Genomic DNA, 18,298 nt, shown 5'->3' with positions numbered 1-18,298 from the left:
CGATATACCCAAAGCAAAGCCTTTAGGCAGCTACGGAGTCACTCTGATATGAGCCTTGATGAGAACATGATTGCCAAACGATCCGGGGTGACTTCGAGGTTTGGGTGGCTGGATCTCAAACACTTGGAGCAGCTTGCTGGGCGTCACTGGGTATAGTACATACCTCGAATAGAGAAGAAGAAGAAGAAGAAGAAGAAGAAGAAGAAGAAGAAGAAGAAGAAGAAGAAGAAGAAGAAGAAGCTTTCGTTGAGTCAGGTGACCCTATAAAGTACATAGATACATTCACTCACTGCTGCATTTCTTCAACATACCCAAAAGGAAAACCTTGTACATCCTCTCCATAATCCCACATCTCCAGTCTCTTCCTCCAACCTGACCTATCTCCCTAACTTCCCAATCCGAACACACCACCACCCACCCCTCTCCATCCCAACACAGCCCAAAATGTGCCCACCGACCCCCCTCCCATCAATATCCTCTCTCTTCTCAAAGGAAGTCCTGAACCACCACATGCAGCTCCTAAACCTGAGCCCAGCCCAGCACCACAAAGACACCACCTCCCTAGCCCCCATAATCGCGAGCTCAGCCCTGCAGCACCTCGAATCCGCCGCCCCCAGCGACGCGAGTGCTCTCCAGATCAGCCTCCTCGCAAAGTCAAGCCCCGAACCCAACACCTCGACAAACCAAGAACTGGCGCTGGAACCCACCGACCAAGATCCGCGGCTATTCTTCAACGTCACCGCACCCTCCAGCACCTTCATCTGCGGCGCCCAGGGCTCCGGGAAAAGAAAAGCCACACCCTGTCCTGCATGCTGGAGGCGTGCCTGATCCCATTGCCGCTGGGCCGGCTCGCGAAGCCGCTCACGGCTGTGGTCTTCCACTACGATACCTTCATCTCGGATACAAAGGGCGCGCCGTGCGAGGCAGCGTTTCTGGCGTCGCATCCTGCGGTGAGTGTGCGGGTGCTTTGCGCGCCGACGAATTTGGGGAGTATCTTGGTGAGTTATGTTTTCTTTCTTTGGTCTTTTGTATTGGATGTAGGGTTGAGGTGCCCAAGGAGCTGAAAGAAAAGGGGGGTCCGGGGGTTCTCCCCCGGCTACTCTCTTATCTCTGGGTATAGGAATGAGGTGCCCAGGGAGCTGAAAGAAAAGGGGGTCCGGGGGTTCTTCCCCGGGACGCCTCTCTTCTATTATATGTATTGAGGGTGCGCAGAGGGTGCTTTTAGTAAGGGTTATTTATGATGGCTAACTCGGAGTGGTGATGAAGGAGACGTACGCACAATTGGACGTGTCGGTGGAGCCGCTGCAGGTGGACCAGAGACACCTGAACACCAAACGGATGATGGATTTGATGGCTGTGGGCCAGGAAGATGTCCCGCTGTATATGGAGACTGTCAAGCGGATCCTGCGCGAGATGCGAATTACCCAGCAAGTCCGTGGCGGGGGTTTTAACTACAAGTATTTCAAGGCGCGCGTGGTCAACTCGGGGCTGACGCCCGCTCAAATGGGCCCTCTGAATCAACGCTTGGAGACGCTCGAGAGCTTTATGCCGAGTGCTCAGACTGTTGGTCTTGCACGGACGAAGAAGTCACCCTCGGATGCAGGCACCGAGTGGAAGCCAGTGGTTTGTATCCCCCTACTACTTGCATTGTTCGGTTGAATCTGATACAGTCGTTTAGCCCGGCCAACTTACCATCGTCGACCTCTCGTGTCCCTGTATCTCTCCGGAGACCGCCTGTTCGCTCTTCAACATCTGCCTGGGGATCTTCCTTCAGCAGGATTCTGACGTGGGTCGAGTTTTTGCTCTGGATGAGGCGCATAAGGTAGGAAAATACGCCCCTATAATTTCTTCATGGAACCTAAATCCTAACGGGGGTGGAAAAAACAGTATATGAACTCCTCTCCAGAGGCGACAGTGTTCACAGACACGATCCTGTCCGCAGTTCGGCTCCAGCGCCACCTCGCAGTCCGAGCCATCATTTCGACCCAGGAGCCAACCGTCTCAACAGCGCTATTGAACCTCTGTTCAGTGACTATCGTTCATCGCTTCAGCTCCCCGGAGTGGATGCGTACTCTGAAAGAACACCTAGCTGCTGCTACGGATTGTGTCAAAGACAAGATCATGCCTGACCAGACTGAAAAAGATCGTACAAGACCGGCTACTCTTTTCGAGAAGATCGTGCACCTCAACGTAGGGGAAGCTTTGCTGTTCGCACCGAGCGCGATCGTTGGCGTCGATGATGGAGAGAATGGCAGGCTTGTATTCTCCCGGCTCGGAGGCGATCACCTGTCCATCACGGTCAGGGGAAGGCTGACGGCTTATGGGGGAGACCGTTCTCGCGCTATGCTCTTAGTGGCTTTGATTGGTTGGTTGGTTACGTTGATGGTGTCAATTGTCCGAGTGTGTTGGACTTGTTCTAGAATTGTGGTTGATGCTTGAATTGTTACAGTGTTTGTTTGGCTCTCCCGTGGAACGAAATTCAAGCGGCTTCTAAGTTATCATCAATTTCGAGGACGTGATTGGAATAACAGGATAGCTATAAGCAAATGAAGAAAGATGCCTATCAATCGCCGGTCCTGTATCGCATGTAATGCTCTGTCTCGGATTTCCGTAGACTCCGATTACGGCCGATCAAACAACTCAGCCGGAGCTCTGCGGCCCTGAAATCTTGGACATGTCATATAGCACATGAACCAAAGCTGGATCTACAGCTTCTTGATTGTCTTTGTCAAATCTGGCTTGAGGAGGGGAGGATAGGCATCACCAAGCCAACCTTTGCATATATCTGCCTGCGAGTCGAAAGCATGTCTTTGCTGGGCTGGTAGAGCTTGATCGAAGGTTGCTATTCCACATACTAAGGCGATGGATGCAGATACCTAGTATATGTCTCCTCAGGGTGGATACGATAGAGGATGTGGGAATTATGGCTACAGCAGGCAGCTCTGGCTGAGTAATGCAGCCACATCTGTTTCTTCATGGACTAGACGTCGGTGGAAGATCCAACTTCCACTGAGCCCACCGCGGAGCAAGCACTTGCGCCGCCCCTGCCTTTGACCTCGTTGATTATGCCGGGGTTGTGGACTTGGTGTCAAAGAGGTAATGCAACATTACGGTGCATTTAACCCAGAAGCCATGGCTTGTCATTGTGCGCGAGAGGTGGTTGCTTTGTTTGTATGATTCGCGAAGGTTGATTAGGCTGTTCGTGCCAGATATACTAGCATTCTTTCCAAGAGCAAGTAAGGTTGTCCAGTGGACCGGAGATAACAAAGTAAACGCTCGGGAGTTTCACGAGTTCTAGCGAGGAGACAGCCAGAAGCATCGCAGAAAAGGATGTATGTCGAAAAGGATAAACTAGACAAATATCCGGCCGTGTAGGCACTGTACTGCACAATCAATGTACTACTGTAAGTCGATGGAAACAACTGTAATACGCCCCCTGATGTCTTCAGAAGACGTAGGAACCACACGACAAGTGAGCATATACAGAGGGGCTTACTGGAAGTAAGATCAAAAGCGAAAGTGAGAACGAGATCAGTATATACCAACTTCTACAGCCTGAGCTGGACCAAGAGCACCCCGCATAAACCGGGGGCACCGCCGATGCAGCACAAGCCTGACCCCAAAAATATACCACCGCCTTCCCGACCGCCCTACCCCATGCAGCAATCCTGCCACCATCGCCCGTCCGTATCAACAACGGCATCCCCGACGACCGACAACCAAGTCCCTACCTACCTACCCTACAACCTATCTATCCGTCTCCTCTCGAATCTCGCATTCTACCTACGCACTTCATACAACACTCTACCCTCCTCACCCCAAATAACTATATACAACCGCAACAATGGATTACACAGACCCCTTCCTCCAAGTCCAAGCGTAAGCTCCGCCCATGCCCAGTCCAGTCCCTTAATCCAGTCCAATCCACCCGACAGACAACATACGGAAGCAAACTAACATACAACCCCCCCAAAAAACAGAGAGGTTCTTTCCACGCTCCAAAGCACACGGCCCCTATTCGCCTCATACCTGCGCATCCGGTCACTGGCCAAATCGCCCAGCAACCCAGAGCTACAGCAAGCGCGATCAGAACTCGAGACCACGCTGACAGATCTCACAGCCGACCTGGATGATCTCGTGGAGAGCGTGCGCGCGATCGAGCAGGATCCGTACCGCTTCGGATTGGAGCTGGAGGAGGTGCAGCGGCGCCGGAGTCTCGTGACGGAGGTGGGCGCCGAGGTGGAGAATATGCGGGAGGAGTTGCAGCGGGCGGTGGCGACGACAACGACAACCGCCGCAACGCATGGGTTGCCGAATCCGGCGGATTTCGATGATGGGGATGCTGGCGGGTTGTTGTCGCCGTCGGGTGGTGATGATTACTATGCGGCGATGGAGCAGCAGCGGCAGATGGAGCTGATGCATGAGCAGGATGAGCAGCTTGATGGCGTGTTTCGGACAGTGGGCAATCTACGGCAGCAGGCGGATGATATGGGCCGTGAGTTGGAGGAGCAGGCGGTCATGATTGATGAGGTTGATACGTTGGCCGATCGCGTTGGTGGAAAGGTACAGAGCGGCATGTCGAGGTTGAAGCATATCATTCGGAAGAATGAAGGTAAGGGAAAATCGATTTCTCACTTTTGTTGGGGAGGGTGCTCTATCCAACCCCGATTGCGCAAAACAAAACAAAATGAAGAAAAAATCACTAATCAGATCGTCGCCCATAGATACAATGTCCTCCTTCGCCATCGCCGTCTTGATATTCGTTCTAGTACTCCTCCTGATCCTGCTGCTTGTGCTTTGAGGAAAGGGTTGAAAAGGCCGATTTAGACCTTAGTCTTCTTGCGGGGACGTTCATCCTCGTCCTCATCATCGGACACGTCGACATCGCTGTAGTAGTCGCCTTCCTCGATGGTAGCATCCGTGACTAGACACCGTCAGTCAAGGTGGAATGTGAAACGCAAGGTAATCGGACATCACTTACCAAAGTACTTCATCGCGTTGGGCCAGAGATCCTCGGCGACGGCGATGGCCAGCTCCTCGCCACCAGGGAAGATCTCGATGAACTCGAAGTCATCCTCGAGGTCATCATCCTCGTCGTCCTCGTCGTCGTTCTCCTCGACGTCCTCACCCTTGCTCAGCTTCTCATACTTCTCCTCCTCCTCCTTCGTCGCCGCCTTCGACTGCTCAGCGGTGACGTCGCTCCCGCGGTAGCCAAAGAACGAGAAGAAGCTCAAGGGCGCATCCTCGGGAACATCATCCTCGTCCTCGTCATCCTCAGCCTTGGCCTCATCGCCAGCGGCCTCAACCTCATCGCGCTTGCGCATCAGCGCCTCAAACTCGGGCAACTCCTTCCGGTCCGTGTCCGCGGCCTTCTTCTTCTCGGCATCGGCCAGATCACAGGCCGCGTCCAGCAACCCCTTGGTGGGATCCTGGCCCTCCTTCCAGTTGATGCGGACGGGCTCCGAGACCAGGCCGTCCCAGTGGCGCTTGTGGCCATTGGCAGTGGTGATGACCTGCTTGCGCCAGTAGAAGTCCTTGACCAAGGTCTGATTGGTGAAGTAGGGGTTCTCGTCGCCGGTGCGGAACTCGAAGGTCAGACGGAAGCTGCGCGGCTCGCCGTTGCCCTTGTCGTCGACCTCGAACCGCTCGACGCTGAGGTTCTTAAGCGTGGACGCCAGGATCGTCGCGTCCTCCATGGTGATGTGCTCCTCGATCTCGGCCGGCGCGTTGAGCATCACGCGCGTCCAGAAGGTGTCGACCAGGTCGGGCGTGGAGATGAGCTCCTTGCGCTTTTCGAAGAGGGGACGGAAGAGGAGTGTGGAGTGGCGCACTGTATTAAAATCGTATACATCAGTCATACCGTCAATCAAATTCATCGTAAGCAACCAGTCCAATCCACCTCCAAGCGCAATGCAAGCCTCACTCAGTAGCAACACCGTAGCTTCACGCCAGCGCAGAGTGCGCACACCCACAGCCCAAAAAGCCACAGCAAAGCAAAGAAAAGAGAAGAAGTAGTAACTCACACTGCTCAACCTCGGCCAGGATAAACTCCTGCTCCACCATCGCAATCTTCTTCTGCGTCTCCTTGCTCATCTCCGGCCGCTGGATCCGCTCCATCAGCGACTGGTTTTGTTGCTCAGTGGACATTGTCTTGTGTGTATGCGTTCTTTATGAAATAAATTTGACTAGATAGTGTAGATTCCCGATAATCAATCCAAGAAGGAATCGATAATGAAGTGAGGCGAGGAGAGTAAGAACAAGAATGAGAGGAAAGTGAATGAAAAAGTTAAGTCGACGGCTAACTAACGGCCCCCGGGCACTTGCACTGCAATCTGACTGATAGCTCAGTAATACTACCTTAGTTACTGGAAGTAGTTAACTAACTAGCTTTGCGGCACAGTACAGGCTATGGACCGCCTACCTAGTATACCTTAGCTTAACCAAAAGCGCCGGGCGGGAGAGCTGAGCTTCCGGAGCTGGACTAGCTTGTTTGCAGATTTTTTCGCTTGGTTTTGTTTCCTGTTGCTTATTGGTACTCTATGGGGAATTTGGGGTCGTTAGCTAAGATGTGAGTAAGCTTTTGATTCAAGCCTTGCCGCTTTGTTTGCTGTTCAAGTGTTAATTTACTAAGGATATTCCTCTCATTGGGTTGGGGTATTGGATTGGTGGTCCCGGTGCTGTAATGGGGACATTAATGGGGTTAATTAGCCAGTTCCATAGATTCCTTTGGTTAGTTCAGGGGTGGGTGGGACCTCTCAGCTTTTACAAATTACCATCCACTGGCATGTTGGTTGTTAGCACTAGGAGTTCTTATGCAGACAGGTTTGTGTGGTATGTTCTTGAGTGCTGGGTATGATCCCTGAGGAGATTACTCTGTTCTGCCTGTGAAATAGACTATACATTCATATTCTAAGATTCAAAGGGTATATGGTGAGAATGATGGTGACGTCATCACATGCATAAGCCTTGTGCATGCATAGTATGAGTATCTCCAGTCAAGTTCCCTATAAGATCAACCAGAGAGATTCAAACTGACTACAGAGTACTGCTGCATCGAAAGTCTTCTGTATGGCTCTCCGACTGGGGTTATACGGATAGCTGCGCCTTGGCATTGTAGGTAATACCTCTCTATCGCTCAGCGATTCTTCTGAGTGGATCTGGTGTTGGAACCTGGACAGAATGCTCATTTCCTGCTGAGAGACTCATAGACATCTATACCCTCTCGCTGGATCGGTTGGTAAATGATGTCCCAAGGATGTTGAAAGGTACCTGTCTTTCGCTCCGTCTGGATGTAGTCTTTGTACATGATCGGTTGTGTGTGGACTTCGATTCCTCGGCATAAAAGGTTCTCGATTGGTTATTTCGCAGATCCATGGATCAGTCCTCATGAGAATGAAATGCCTTTCGAAGAGGAGGATTGCCAGCTGTTTCTGTGGTAAAGTATTGCTCATATTTCGTACGGAGTGGAATCAAGAGAGATAATCTCTACAAAAGCTGCAGTACTGTGTCAGTTGGAAGCTTCGCAGAAGAGACAAAGGCAGAAATTGTTGGCCATGGGCTTGAACATTCGATAGTAGCCCCAGAGAGTCGAATCGAACCCAGATCATGTTTGCATCTACACGCTCATCCCATTAGTCCCAAACAGATACGAATACTCAAACCAAAGCTGAAAATATCGAATTGCATAAATCAGTAGCCGCCGATGCACGCAGCATCCGAGGGGAATAAATTAACTAAAAGCACAGAAACAAGAAAGAACACCCATTCCATTCCAGAAATTGAATGGAAGGTGCAAAAAAAAAAGAAGAAGAAGAATGGAGAGTGAAAGAAAAAAGAAACTTTTGGCGCGTGCAGATTGATCCTGAACATCCACGATCAACCCGACATGTCCATCATCATGCCTGCATAGTCGTGACGTGCGTTTCAGCCAGAACATTATAAAAGAAATCAAAGATAAAAAAACTTTTTCCCGAGGTGAGTTTGAGCGGTAATAACCTCAAATCTCTTTCCTCTTGTTTGTTGCTTTCCCATTAAGGTGTAGACCTTCTCTTCTTTCTCACTTCTTTTTGGAATGCCTCTTTCCCTGGAGACATTGATAAGAAAAACCCAGGCCAGTTCGCCGGTGATGCATGCATGCAGAAAAAAAAAGTAAACAGGCCAAAGCAAAATGCGCGCCAACAGGCAAGACTGCAATTCGGTGAGCAGAGTGGTGTGAGCGTCTCGTCTCGTCTCTCCTGTCGTGAGCGAGGGATTAAAATGGAGCGGAATTCCGACCGGTCAAAGCCCGGGTTTGAGCAGGCTTTCAAATCGAGTGTAACCTCGCCCTTATCGCGAGCCTATCGCGCCATCGATCAGGTGACGGCCCAAGCCAAACTCACCGACAACCGCGAGCACGTGCTCGTCGGAATCCAACTGGAACAGTCTTCTTCTTCCCACCGCTACACCATCCAGTCCAATCCGTTGGCCTCTTCCTCCACCGGGAAGACCTCTCGCGCATATTCCTCCATATCGCGCCACCCCTGCCACAGCTGCCGGGCCTCGTCGGTCACACGAAGCGAAATCACCCCTCCGGGACCCTGCATCATACCCGCGCCTGCGCCTTTGCCATTGGCAGGCCCCAGTCCCTTAGGGGAACCAGCGGCCGGACGGGAAAACTCGGGCTGTGGGAAGTAAGGCGCGTCGCACTGTCCAAACACCACCTCAATCGCCTCCAGCTGTTCTCGATATCCCGGCGGGATGTTGACTTTGACTTCGATCTTGGGAACACGCACGTAGCGACAAGGACGGCCGAGCGCACGCGAAAAGGCCGCACAGACTTGATTTGGAGAGAGGGTTTCGAATGTGAGCGCGATACTGCGGTCGTTAGCAACGTACGCAACCCCCTCCAACACAAAAAAAAATCAAACCTACCGATGCCCATTCCACTTTTTCGGCCCATCCTTGAAAATCTGCAGCAACGCGGGTCCCACATCATGCTCCGAGTCCAGCCAGGGCAGCGGAATGTCCGGATCAAAGGGCGCATGCCACTCGAAGCTTCCATCCGGCATGAGCTCCATCTGGAAGAGAGGGTAGGGCAGACTCGTGAAATTATTATTGTAGATTCCGGCGTAGACGAAGGTTGAAGGGAGGCCGAGCTGGCGGATGTAGTTCTCGACGGTGAATTTGGGGGCCCAAAGCGGCACCGGAGGCCAGGGGCCGTGTACGGAGTGGTCGGGCATACTGCTGTAGACGTAGTGTTGAATGGTTCCGGCGCGTTTGGCGGCGTCGGCGAGGTCGCGGCCGATTGCGACCTCGTCGCCCGATTGTGAGGTGGTGTTGATGAATGCAAGATTGGCGCCTTCGAACAATGCATCCATCAGGCGAGTGTTGCCCAGCAGCGGGCCTTCGAATAAGGTGACATTCGGAAGCTCCTGCAGCTCCTCGGCGACGAAACCCTTGAGGGAATGAATCTGAGCGCGCACATGGTGTCCCACGGCCGAGGCAACGCGGATTAAGGACGCAGCTTGGCGGCCCGTCGCGTTTACCACAGCGATGGTCTTTTGTTGTGTCATGGGGAGAAGGAGAAGAAGGAGGAGAGGTCGGAAAAATGTGGAGGAGGGAGGGAAAGAAAAAGCCACCAGCGGCTGCGGGAGGAAAGAAAAGAGGATGCGGGGTAAAAAGGAACACGAGGAAGGAAAAGTGAGAGTATTTTGATCGGAGAGCAGCCCAAGGTAAGTAAATGTAGTTCCCTTAATCCGAGACCAGGTCAGGTGGTATCCCAACAACACACAACAGCGCACGCAGGAACGTAAGTTGGTCGTGACTAGTGCAGCAAGTAGCGGTGGTTGAACGAGGCAGGAGAAACGGCGGCACGGTGGGGTAGAAGAGAAAATATGGAGATCGATGAACAACTTCCGATGCGATGATGAGGAGGAACGTATTTTGTTATATAACTCAGGGGACTATTATTAGTCTTGTCGCGACAGATTTTTTGATCAGTAATGCCGCAATTGCAGAAGTTGATGATGCAAGATCTTGAAGATACTGTAGCTGCTTAGCTACTACTTCAAGGGAAGTTGCTTCCTGGGATGGATGGATGATATCCGTCGGGCAGAAGATTCGAGGAAATCGCCGCGTACTAAAGACTCCGCTGCCACAGAAGAAGAAAAAATAAAGGGGAAAAAAAATAAAGTGTTGGAGATGGCGCGGCGGGATTGTTGATAATTGATAATGCTCCAACTCCTGAACCCCAAATCGGCGCAGCTGAGACTACTATACAACACACTACTCGCCAAGAGCAGGGGGGTTTTTGGTTAGTAAATGGGAAAAGAGAATGCGCTGTTTTCGGGCCCTTCAGTGCACACAATACGAATATCCCTTGACCAGGACAAGGAAATGTGAATAATCAGAATCACCGGATACTCCAACATGGGCAAGCAATGTGGATTGTGGACACCCTCCCCGGGACCTGGTCTGACGCCAGTGAGGGAATTGATCTCACTCTGGTGGGCACCGATAACGCAAAGCCTCCCCTCCCCGAAAAAAAATAAAGTAATAATAACCAGGCGAAAACACGACACCGAAAATAATAAAACAAAAGGGTGACAAGGGAAAATCAAAATTCCAGACTTACAAGGAATTTCCGTGCTACCTGAACTGAAGCCGAAACTGATATCCACAACAGCAAGAGTAAAAAAAAAAAAATTGAAAAGCCCGCAGTAGCCCGTGGATCAGGTCCGGTGCTTGGTTCCGAGATTCGCACCCACAGCCAGAGGAGACCCTAATCAGCCCTGCTGGCCAGAAACAATCGATATGTATGTATGCACGAGGGATCGCCTTCAATGACGCAGGATCGTGCTAAATTCAGGCACAAAGGGGGGGTAGGTTGGTTGTTATTTCGGGTACCACACCAGAACGACGATATGCGTGGAATAAAGGGAGAAGGTCCTCAACTCAGTCGGTATACTATAGTTCAACAAGAAACGAAGGTCTGGGAGGAGGGGCCCCTTGTATAAGTAACTGCGGTCTGTGTGTCTGCGACGATGGGGACCTGAGGAGCCAACTGTTCCAACAAGCAAGAATTGCAGCATCCACCATGTACCCTAGGAGACACAGCCGACTGGTCTGGATTGGGATCGTCTGGGGTTTACCGCGCACTACACAATGGAGTCGCAGACTAGTCAGTCAGTCCACCGCTTTTGCAAATGGCTCACAGACACAGACAGAGAAAAAGAAAGAGCATGTTCCCACTCTCGCAGAAATGACGGAGACAGATCCTCGTCCCGTGATGGGAGTCTGATCCGATGTGGTTTCCGAGGTGATTTATATCGAGTAATGGCTATCAGTCATAGAATTGGACCAGGTCAGGCGGCTTGAAAACTCTGGATGAAATATCCTATTCCAGTCGTTGTCGTCGTACTCTTCTCCTCTTCCTGTATGACTAGTCAGTGAAGATTGACTGATGTTTGTCGTAGTAGGAGATGGCGTCAGGGCTTTCTTCCTGTCGGCCATCTCCATCTCCATCTACCTTCCTCATTCCGCCTTCTTTGGCCCGGTTGTGTATCTACACTACTTGAACCCCCCGGGATGACCGCCAGCATCGGCCGATCAGGCAAGTTCAGGAGATCGCCATTATCTTCTAGCCCTGACAGTAGTAGTTCAGGGCTTGTTGGAAGGAGGAATTCGCCAGAAACATCCATCCACCAGCACGTTCTGCAGTTGGCCATTGATCGGGTTTAGTTTTACGTAACTCGGGATGCAATCAAGGCGTAGTCGGAAGGCGAACTTCAGCAGATTCGTCCACCATGATGGTCAAATGAGGGCATTATGAGAGCAGTGGAAGAGAGAAGCCAGGGATTACGGCATTTGCTGGAGAGCTGATGCTATGGTGGTTGTTCTACACACTCCGCACTGTACGCTGAAGAGGCAAGCATTTCCGAACAGGTGAACCACCCCTGTTGAGTATGAGATAGGGTCCCGGACGTGTACCTGTCGAGCACGACGATAAGAACGTCAACAAAGGTATCGCTGCGGCGATCAATGCCGATAGACACCCATGAGAGCAAAGAGAAAAATCAAGAACTAAAAGATTTTTAATTTACATGTACAATAGAGAGCAAATGCTCCCCTCCAAGGCGATCCGATCCCGGCAGTGACAGGCCAATGAGGGGGCGGGGTTTTGCCAGAGCGGGGAAGAAAAGCAGCGCACTCACTCAACCACGCGGATCGCCCTCCAGCTCGAGCCACCACCAACCATCCCAGTCCTATCGCCGCCTACACTAACTGGCAATTAGCCTGAGAACTATACCGCAGCTGTCGGGCAAGCTGTATGTAAATCGGAACTTCCTGGCGCGTCAGCCCTTGAAGAGAATTGGCAGGGCCGCAGATAACTCAAGCATCCGCAACGTGCATGTTTCTTCGAACAGGGTCGCGGCCGGAAAGACATAGGTAGCTGCTGTGAAGCTGAGCCCCATCAATCTGCCCACGTTCGACTCCAGTCTCCAGACCCATTTCAATCGGCGACGGAATCCCCCTCACGCCGGCCAATCCGTGCGCCGCACATTCTCACGCCCCTGCAACTTGCCAAGAATGTGTACGGTGCTCGGGCGAAGCGGATCATCGTCTATCCTTGATCATGATCACCGGAGGCAGAAGATTTTTTCTAGCTGCTGGGTACTGTACTCGGAGTTTCCTGGGCTAACGGAGTCCGTTGAGGAGAAGATAACAAGGCGCCGGTTCTCCGTGTCAGTGTCAGGTTCTCCGGGTCAGTTCTCCGTGTCATCCCTACCCTAGTACGCATACTCTAACGATCTGGAAGGCAATTCCCCAGAAACAATCTCTCCGGACAACCCGCCCGGTTAGACCGAGGTGGTGGGGTCAGCTGTATTCTTTTTGGACCCTGTCTGGGGGAAGAGAGAAAAGGAAGCAACGATTGCTGAGGTATCTGGTGACTCATACCAATCGAGAGCCTCCCTCGCAATCCGTTGACTCCAATAGAGCTAAACTAGCCATCGTATACTGTAGGTGTAGTTAGACATACCCCATATCTACGTAGTAGTAATTGCGCAATGAAAAGCGGGGTATCATGGATTGGGCCGCTGGTCCATCTTGCAAGGGCAACTTTGCGGCTTTTTGGCAATTACAGGGCTGGGCCGGGGCTGGACTCGTAGACTTAGAGACTAGATGCTGTCATGGTGCGTCTCCCCATCCAGACCCCATTCTCCGGTGAGAGTGTGCGTGCATGACCCCGGCCCATCGGAAGCCCGTGCCATTTCTTTGCTGCTATCTCGTAGTCAGCGTGTCTCCGCGAGAAATTTTTATTTGGTTGGGTTCGTTGAGGTACTCCCGTGACCTCCCTAATTAGTCTAAGTGCGTGTTTTCGGATTGTCCGTTCGGATTCGCGGACCGCTCCGAAGGAGCATATTTGTTGAGTATCTGATTGTATATGTGAGTGTGTTCCAGCGATCGGTCCAGGCCGTTGGGAGTTGCGGGATCTCGCCACCGGCGGTGACACATTTTGAGATCTAATCGATATGCTGGTTATCAGACGCACCAGTTGTGTTTTTTGCGGGGCTCGGTTAGGTCCAGCCGTTTATTGTCCATGTGCTTCGGAGAGAAGGACGAGGTGGCTCTTGAAGGTTCTTGAGCAGCTCGCCTCCTTTTCGCGATTTTCTTGCTGTAATTGCACGGGCTGCGAATATGAAACAGACATCGTCTTCCTTTTCTTTTTCACCCATATACGCACGAATCTTGTCTTGTTGCTGTCGCTGCCGTTATTTGCTGCGGTGAGGCAGTTCTATGCTTTGGGGTGGAATAGCGTGGCACATGGGTTTGTAACGAGGGGTTTACCCGGTCACTGTAGTGAATTGGCAGGCATTGTTGGTGAGAAGTGTTGAGCTGCTGCAAGATATGATTCAGTATCCAAAGAGGAACTGTGTAGTGCAATTGTGCAGTGCAGATTATTTTGTCGTGGGACGATTACAATACCAGAAACGACAGTAGAAGATGAAGATATGCTCTGACACAGCCCTAGATCAGATTCAAGGATTGCTATATCTTATCTATGTGGGGAGATTCGTTAGCTGGTCGTTGGCACGAGTCTGGAATGGAGAGTCATGGAAATCAGGGTGCAAGCCTGAGGGGATGAGCTGAGTAGAAAGGTTGAGAAGGTTTGGTAGTCGAGATTGTGCTGGACATCAGCTGAATGGCTCCTTGGAATGATTGAGGATGACTGGAGAGCAACGCTTAAGATCCCAAATACGCCGCAGTGGCAGCGGGCGAGTCCGAGACAACCACAATCAGTATGAAAGGAACATCACCGGGCATGCTACACTTGATTGGGCGGGTATCGATAGTTTGGCTTCATCCGCGCATGGGCCATAAGCTAAACTGAAGTATGCAATAACCTCGATCCGTCAACCTTTCAACGAGTCATTCCTGGTCAATGTTTGAATAGTCAAGGCTCAAATATTCATTATATCTATCAAAAACACCCGCTAGTATACATGTCATAATCTAGTCAAATCATCTATCGAAAAAACCATGCCTTCCATATCACAAAGACCAAACAGACGCCTTCCAGTAGAAAAGAAACCCAAAATAACGATTTAGTTGCTGTCCAAGACAACAACTTCCGCTTCCGCCTCGCCTATACTCTCCACACTGAGCACATCCCCCGCATTCACCCCTGTGACGAACGCACCATCACCCTCTTCTAGAACCGCATTGTCGCGGAAGTCCAGTCTGATTTTAGCCTTGCCGCCCTTGGTCATGGGAAGGTGGATGTATACATTGCGCTTCTTCTGGGTGACAGCATCACCGGCGCCAACAGTCCACTGGAACGTCTGCTCGGGCTCAATGATACCAGCTCCCATCACAAAGTCCGCATGGATGGGAATAGTGTCCGGTATCTTGGGGACGGCCGCCTCTTCTTCCGCAGCCGTGGCATCGGGACCCGCAGCGAGCGGCGACAGGATATGCACAAACCCCTTCCGCTTGGCAGCCTCGTCGAATGTTCTCGTGTGATATTGAGGCTTGAGTCCGTACTTCCAGGGAAGGGCCCAGATCTGGAGGAAGTGTACCGGCTTGTTGGATTCGTTTTGTTCAGAGTGCGCGATGCCTGTGATCCACTTGGTCAGCAATTGTAAGATGATATTCGATTGGAGATAAACTTACCTGTGCCACCAGTTGTGAACTGCACGTCGCCTCTCTTCATCCGGTAGAATTGCTTGCCCTGGGCACCTTCAGCGCCCTTCTTGATCATGCTATCGCGGTGCGTAAGCTCTCCGCTGAGGATGTAGCTGAAGATCTCGGCGTCGCGGTGGGGGTGGGTCGGGAAACCATTGCGCGCAGCTACGCGATCTTCGTTGAGCACGCGCAGGCTGCCGAATTGGTTGAACTTGTGGTCGTAGTAGTTGGCGAAGCTGAAGGTGTGGAACGTCTTGAGCCAGCCGCCGTGTTCGGCGTACCCGCGCTCGCTAGAGCGGCGGGCAACGATGGAGGCGTGTGCGAGAGGCTTGGACATTTCGATGTGGTTGTTCTGTGAGAGAATTGCTTTGGTGATGAAGAAGATGAGAGGAGAGAGGACAATCAGTGAGTAGAGAGGTGTTGTGATAGGATTGAGTGCGATGCGCATTTTCAGAAACTACTCCCTCTGTCGCCGCCATCAACGATCGGCTTTATAGTTTTAGTGGCATGCAGGTCCAGGCGGGGCGGAGATCCGTCGTGTAAGCATGGGGTAAGACTGACTAAGGCGACCGAGAACCGCAAATAATGCTGGTAGCATGTTAACGCCCATTTTGTGCGCTGTAAGTGGCTGAGTGGGCTGTGTCTCTCTCAATGAGAAGATTCTAGCCTCTGAGCTGTCGAATTTCGTCGTATTATGATTTGTTTGATAAGTTCTGGGTAATAATGCTGACTGGCACGTTCTCATCCGTGATCTGTCAACATTTGTAAGATCTTTGATGGATAAAGTAAGCTTCCTGATTGGTTGGGAAATGGTCACCGTGATGACATAATCGAGTTGATTTTAGCAATATACAGAATCATGGATTGAAGACAATGTTAAATTTATAAGTCATGAAGAGCCTCAGAGATATTGCTGAAACCTAACTGACCTGCGCAACCATGATCCTTGTCGTCGTTCTCGGTGCTAAGATTGGAAGATATGGTTTTTGAATTTCGCTGCCAGAGTCCGAGAGACCAGTGCCTGGAAAATGCTATTTCTGTACTGCAGTCTTCCTTGAAAAGACTCCCTGGGACCTGTATTGCTCATTCAACATCATACAAATGGAATAGGACTTTTTCCTACATTCGCCTCCTGAAATGTTCTCCTGTTGGCAACAGTGAAAGCTGTATTGTTGCAGTATAACGCTGTTTGCTTTTTCATATGAAATTCCTTGGGAAAATCGGTGGCGCCTGGGATATGACATATCATCGGAGACCATTATTTAGTTTTTCACATTCAACGGTACCATTTGATACATCCAAAGCCTTGAGTGAGAACTGATGAGTCGGTCCTTGGGTCCAGCTTTTCTAGGTTTGTAACTTCCATGCTTGCTAGTGAATCCATGGGCGAGGAACCGCCCTTCTCACAGGGAGCAAAGCTTGCCTGGAACGTCACTACTACATAAAGGCCTCTTTTCATCTCGTGTCCCCAATCTCATTCCTTATACGCTTCTCAACTAACTTCAAGCTTCTCTTGCTGACCATATATCGAGAACTCACACCTGACACATTTTGAGACTGGATACCAAGGCGTTCAGACAAGCATCTTTGATTGACTGGCTACAGAGTACATGATGCTGACCCAAGATGCTGAAACCGAGCCACAGACTGCGACAAAGAACTCTTTTGCGGAGGCGTCAGTGATCCCGAGCTTCACAGTAACATATACTAACGTAGCCTCATAGGTACCTTCCACTATACCACGGGCCTCTAGTCAGCATCCGACTTGAGCCTGCTGGTCCAACCTACCAGTTGGCTAAGGCTCTTCTGTGCAAGAAGTCCCCCTACTTTTTGAAGATGTTCGAGAGCAATCTCACTGAAGCCAAGATGTTGTCTGCCACTCTGCAAGAAGGCACCCACACTTGCAAGCACACATTCGAGCTCTTCATCGAGTGGCTGTATACTGGCAAGTTCACTCTGCTGCGTGAAGACCGCAGCAATTCGTTTTCGCGTCATTTGGACTTGGCTATATTCGCCGATATGAGTTTGGTCGGTGATTTGACAGATTGTGTTGCCATGAGTCTTGAGCAGACTATCAAGGCGGATCGGGACATGAACTCGAAACGGGAGACGCCATACTGGCCACCCGACAGGCACTACAGTATAAGAGATATCAAAGCAGAACACTTTGCGTCGGTGGACAGGTTGCCTTCAGGGAGCACTGTCCGTCGAGTTTTCCTCATCGTACTTGTGGAACCATATCTGCGGAACACAGAGTTCAAGTTCGCGTCGGAGATTGTGCGTTATCCCAGAATCGGCACGGATCTTCTTGCAGCAGTCAAGAGACTTTGCTTGGGGTAATGGCGCGCTCTGGCAAAGTCCATTTTACTGATCCTCTGACGAAAGCCGTGGTACCATTGCTATGATACTGTGATGAGGGGTCAAGTTGTCTTGCTTTAAATTTCTTATCTTCTTTGCTGCATATGAATGAGAGAGTTGAATATAGTATTTGAGCCTGAGCAATCATGGAAATGTGAAATCCAAGTACTCTCGGTAGGAGAACTAGTGATAGTATAGTGACCGCGCCACAGGCCATCCCGAAGGAGCAATGTTATTCCAATTATAGTCTACGTTCCTCACAGCTTTGCATGCCTACTACGAAAATGAATTTAACTTGATCTTATTGCCAGCCAATGTGCTCCGAGCGTGCGCGCTTGCCATTACAGCAAGCGACGAATCCCACCATGCTCGGACTCAGCTTTGTCCTCGGTACTGAGCCTGTCCTTTTCTCAATCCAACAAGGAATCCACAGCGTGACCCGAAGCCATAATCTACAAAGCCATTCAATTACATATCAAAATGACATCGGAACAACAGCGCAGGGCACACCAGCACCACATCCTTCCCACCATCTCCAAATCGAGTCTCGACTCCACGTCAACAACACCATCTCAGCCCAAGGACACACCACCCAAACCCCACCACCTCGCAAAAGCCTCCCCAAAATACCCTCCAAATCCTGCAGCTCCTGACCGATCAGACCTCCAACTACATTCACTACCCAGCTAACGAGCAAACAAACCAACTAACAACGCCACAACCTCCAAGAAACCCTCAGTTCCACCTCAAACAACCACGCACATGACACATTCCC

General features: G+C 51.0%; 8 protein-coding genes across 8 annotated transcripts; 4 read left to right on the top strand and 4 right to left on the bottom strand.

Annotated features, from left to right (window-relative positions):
* Positions 1–444: 444 nt before the first annotated feature.
* Positions 445–2,550, top strand: BO97DRAFT_459399 (uncharacterized protein; the record flags this gene model as incomplete). Its single annotated transcript, XM_025699281.1, has 6 exons — positions 445–735; positions 789–998; positions 1,267–1,623; positions 1,679–1,822; positions 1,888–2,332; positions 2,450–2,550. 6 exons carry the CDS (start codon positions 445–447, stop codon positions 2,548–2,550), a joined length of 1,548 nt encoding a protein of 515 aa, XP_025548369.1.
* A 572-nt stretch (positions 2,551–3,122) lies between these two features.
* Positions 3,123–3,879, bottom strand: BO97DRAFT_187048 (uncharacterized protein). The gene is made up of 2 exons (XM_025690437.1): positions 3,497–3,879; positions 3,123–3,383 (listed from the first exon to the last, which is right to left on the bottom strand). Exons 1-2 carry the CDS (start codon positions 3,701–3,703, stop codon positions 3,192–3,194), a joined length of 399 nt encoding a protein of 132 aa, XP_025548368.1. The 5' UTR covers positions 3,704–3,879; the 3' UTR covers positions 3,123–3,191.
* Positions 3,717–5,047, top strand: BO97DRAFT_407918 (SNARE domain protein). The gene is made up of 3 exons (XM_025695735.1): positions 3,717–3,879; positions 3,981–4,612; positions 4,725–5,047. Exons 1-3 carry the CDS (start codon positions 3,845–3,847, stop codon positions 4,799–4,801), a joined length of 744 nt encoding a protein of 247 aa, XP_025548367.1. The 5' UTR covers positions 3,717–3,844; the 3' UTR covers positions 4,802–5,047.
* On the bottom strand, positions 4,613–6,307 carry BO97DRAFT_407917 (histone chaperone napB). Its single transcript, XM_025695734.1, has 3 exons — positions 6,024–6,307; positions 4,982–5,830; positions 4,613–4,924 (listed from the first exon to the last, which is right to left on the bottom strand). The coding sequence occupies exons 1-3, from the start codon at positions 6,145–6,147 to the stop codon at positions 4,824–4,826; spliced, it is 1,074 nt and encodes a 357-aa protein (XP_025548366.1). The 5' UTR covers positions 6,148–6,307; the 3' UTR covers positions 4,613–4,823.
* Positions 6,308–8,187: 1,880 nt separating this feature from the next.
* On the bottom strand, positions 8,188–10,000 carry BO97DRAFT_186983 (NmrA family NAD(P)-binding protein). Its single transcript, XM_025690436.1, has 2 exons — positions 8,911–10,000; positions 8,188–8,853 (listed from the first exon to the last, which is right to left on the bottom strand). The coding sequence occupies exons 1-2, from the start codon at positions 9,549–9,551 to the stop codon at positions 8,439–8,441; spliced, it is 1,056 nt and encodes a 351-aa protein (XP_025548365.1). The 5' UTR covers positions 9,552–10,000; the 3' UTR covers positions 8,188–8,438.
* Positions 10,001–13,304: 3,304 nt separating this feature from the next.
* On the top strand, positions 13,305–13,905 carry BO97DRAFT_186972 (uncharacterized protein). Its single transcript, XM_025690435.1, has one exon. The coding sequence runs from the start codon at positions 13,512–13,514 to the stop codon at positions 13,872–13,874; it is 363 nt and encodes a 120-aa protein (XP_025548364.1). The 5' UTR covers positions 13,305–13,511; the 3' UTR covers positions 13,875–13,905.
* Positions 13,906–14,585: 680 nt separating this feature from the next.
* BO97DRAFT_396915 (pirin family protein) lies at positions 14,586–15,502 on the bottom strand (the record flags this gene model as incomplete). Its single annotated transcript, XM_025694107.1, has 2 exons — positions 14,586–15,097; positions 15,154–15,502. The coding sequence occupies 2 exons, from the start codon at positions 15,500–15,502 to the stop codon at positions 14,586–14,588; spliced, it is 861 nt and encodes a 286-aa protein (XP_025548363.1).
* Positions 15,503–16,778: 1,276 nt separating this feature from the next.
* BO97DRAFT_427688 (BTB/POZ domain-containing protein) lies at positions 16,779–17,505 on the top strand (the record flags this gene model as incomplete). Its single annotated transcript, XM_025697220.1, has 2 exons — positions 16,779–16,840; positions 16,890–17,505. The coding sequence occupies 2 exons, from the start codon at positions 16,779–16,781 to the stop codon at positions 17,503–17,505; spliced, it is 678 nt and encodes a 225-aa protein (XP_025548362.1).
* Positions 17,506–18,298: the final 793 nt, after the last annotated feature.

This window comes from Aspergillus homomorphus, assembly GCF_003184865.1.
Source record: "Aspergillus homomorphus CBS 101889 unplaced genomic scaffold BO97scaffold_40, whole genome shotgun sequence".
Taxonomy (NCBI): domain Eukaryota; kingdom Fungi; phylum Ascomycota; class Eurotiomycetes; order Eurotiales; family Aspergillaceae; genus Aspergillus; species Aspergillus homomorphus.
This window is presented reverse-complemented; position numbering and strand designations above follow the sequence as displayed.

Coding starts and splice junctions, on each gene's coding strand:
- BO97DRAFT_187048 (XM_025690437.1), bottom strand. CDS start 3,703: ATGCCGTTGTTGATACGGACGGGCGATGGTGGCAGGATTGCTGCATGG. Junction 3,384..3,496: donor CGCTTTTGATCTTACTTCCA/GTAAGCCCCTCT, acceptor TTGATTGTGCAG/TACAGTGCCTACACGGCCGG.
- BO97DRAFT_186972 (XM_025690435.1), top strand. CDS start 13,512: ATGCTGGTTATCAGACGCACCAGTTGTGTTTTTTGCGGGGCTCGGTTA.
- BO97DRAFT_186983 (XM_025690436.1), bottom strand. CDS start 9,551: ATGACACAACAAAAGACCATCGCTGTGGTAAACGCGACGGGCCGCCAA. Junction 8,854..8,910: donor AAAAAGTGGAATGGGCATCG/GTAGGTTTGATT, acceptor TAACGACCGCAG/TATCGCGCTCACATTCGAAA.
- BO97DRAFT_407917 (XM_025695734.1), bottom strand. CDS start 6,147: ATGTCCACTGAGCAACAAAACCAGTCGCTGATGGAGCGGATCCAGCGG. Junction 5,831..6,023: donor CCTGGCCGAGGTTGAGCAGT/GTGAGTTACTAC, acceptor ATTTTAATACAG/TGCGCCACTCCACACTCCTC. Junction 4,925..4,981: donor CAACGCGATGAAGTACTTTG/GTAAGTGATGTC, acceptor GACGGTGTCTAG/TCACGGATGCTACCATCGAG.
- BO97DRAFT_407918 (XM_025695735.1), top strand. CDS start 3,845: ATGGATTACACAGACCCCTTCCTCCAAGTCCAAGC. Junction 3,880..3,980: donor CCCTTCCTCCAAGTCCAAGC/GTAAGCTCCGCC, acceptor CCCAAAAAACAG/AGAGGTTCTTTCCACGCTCC. Junction 4,613..4,724: donor TATCATTCGGAAGAATGAAG/GTAAGGGAAAAT, acceptor CGTCGCCCATAG/ATACAATGTCCTCCTTCGCC.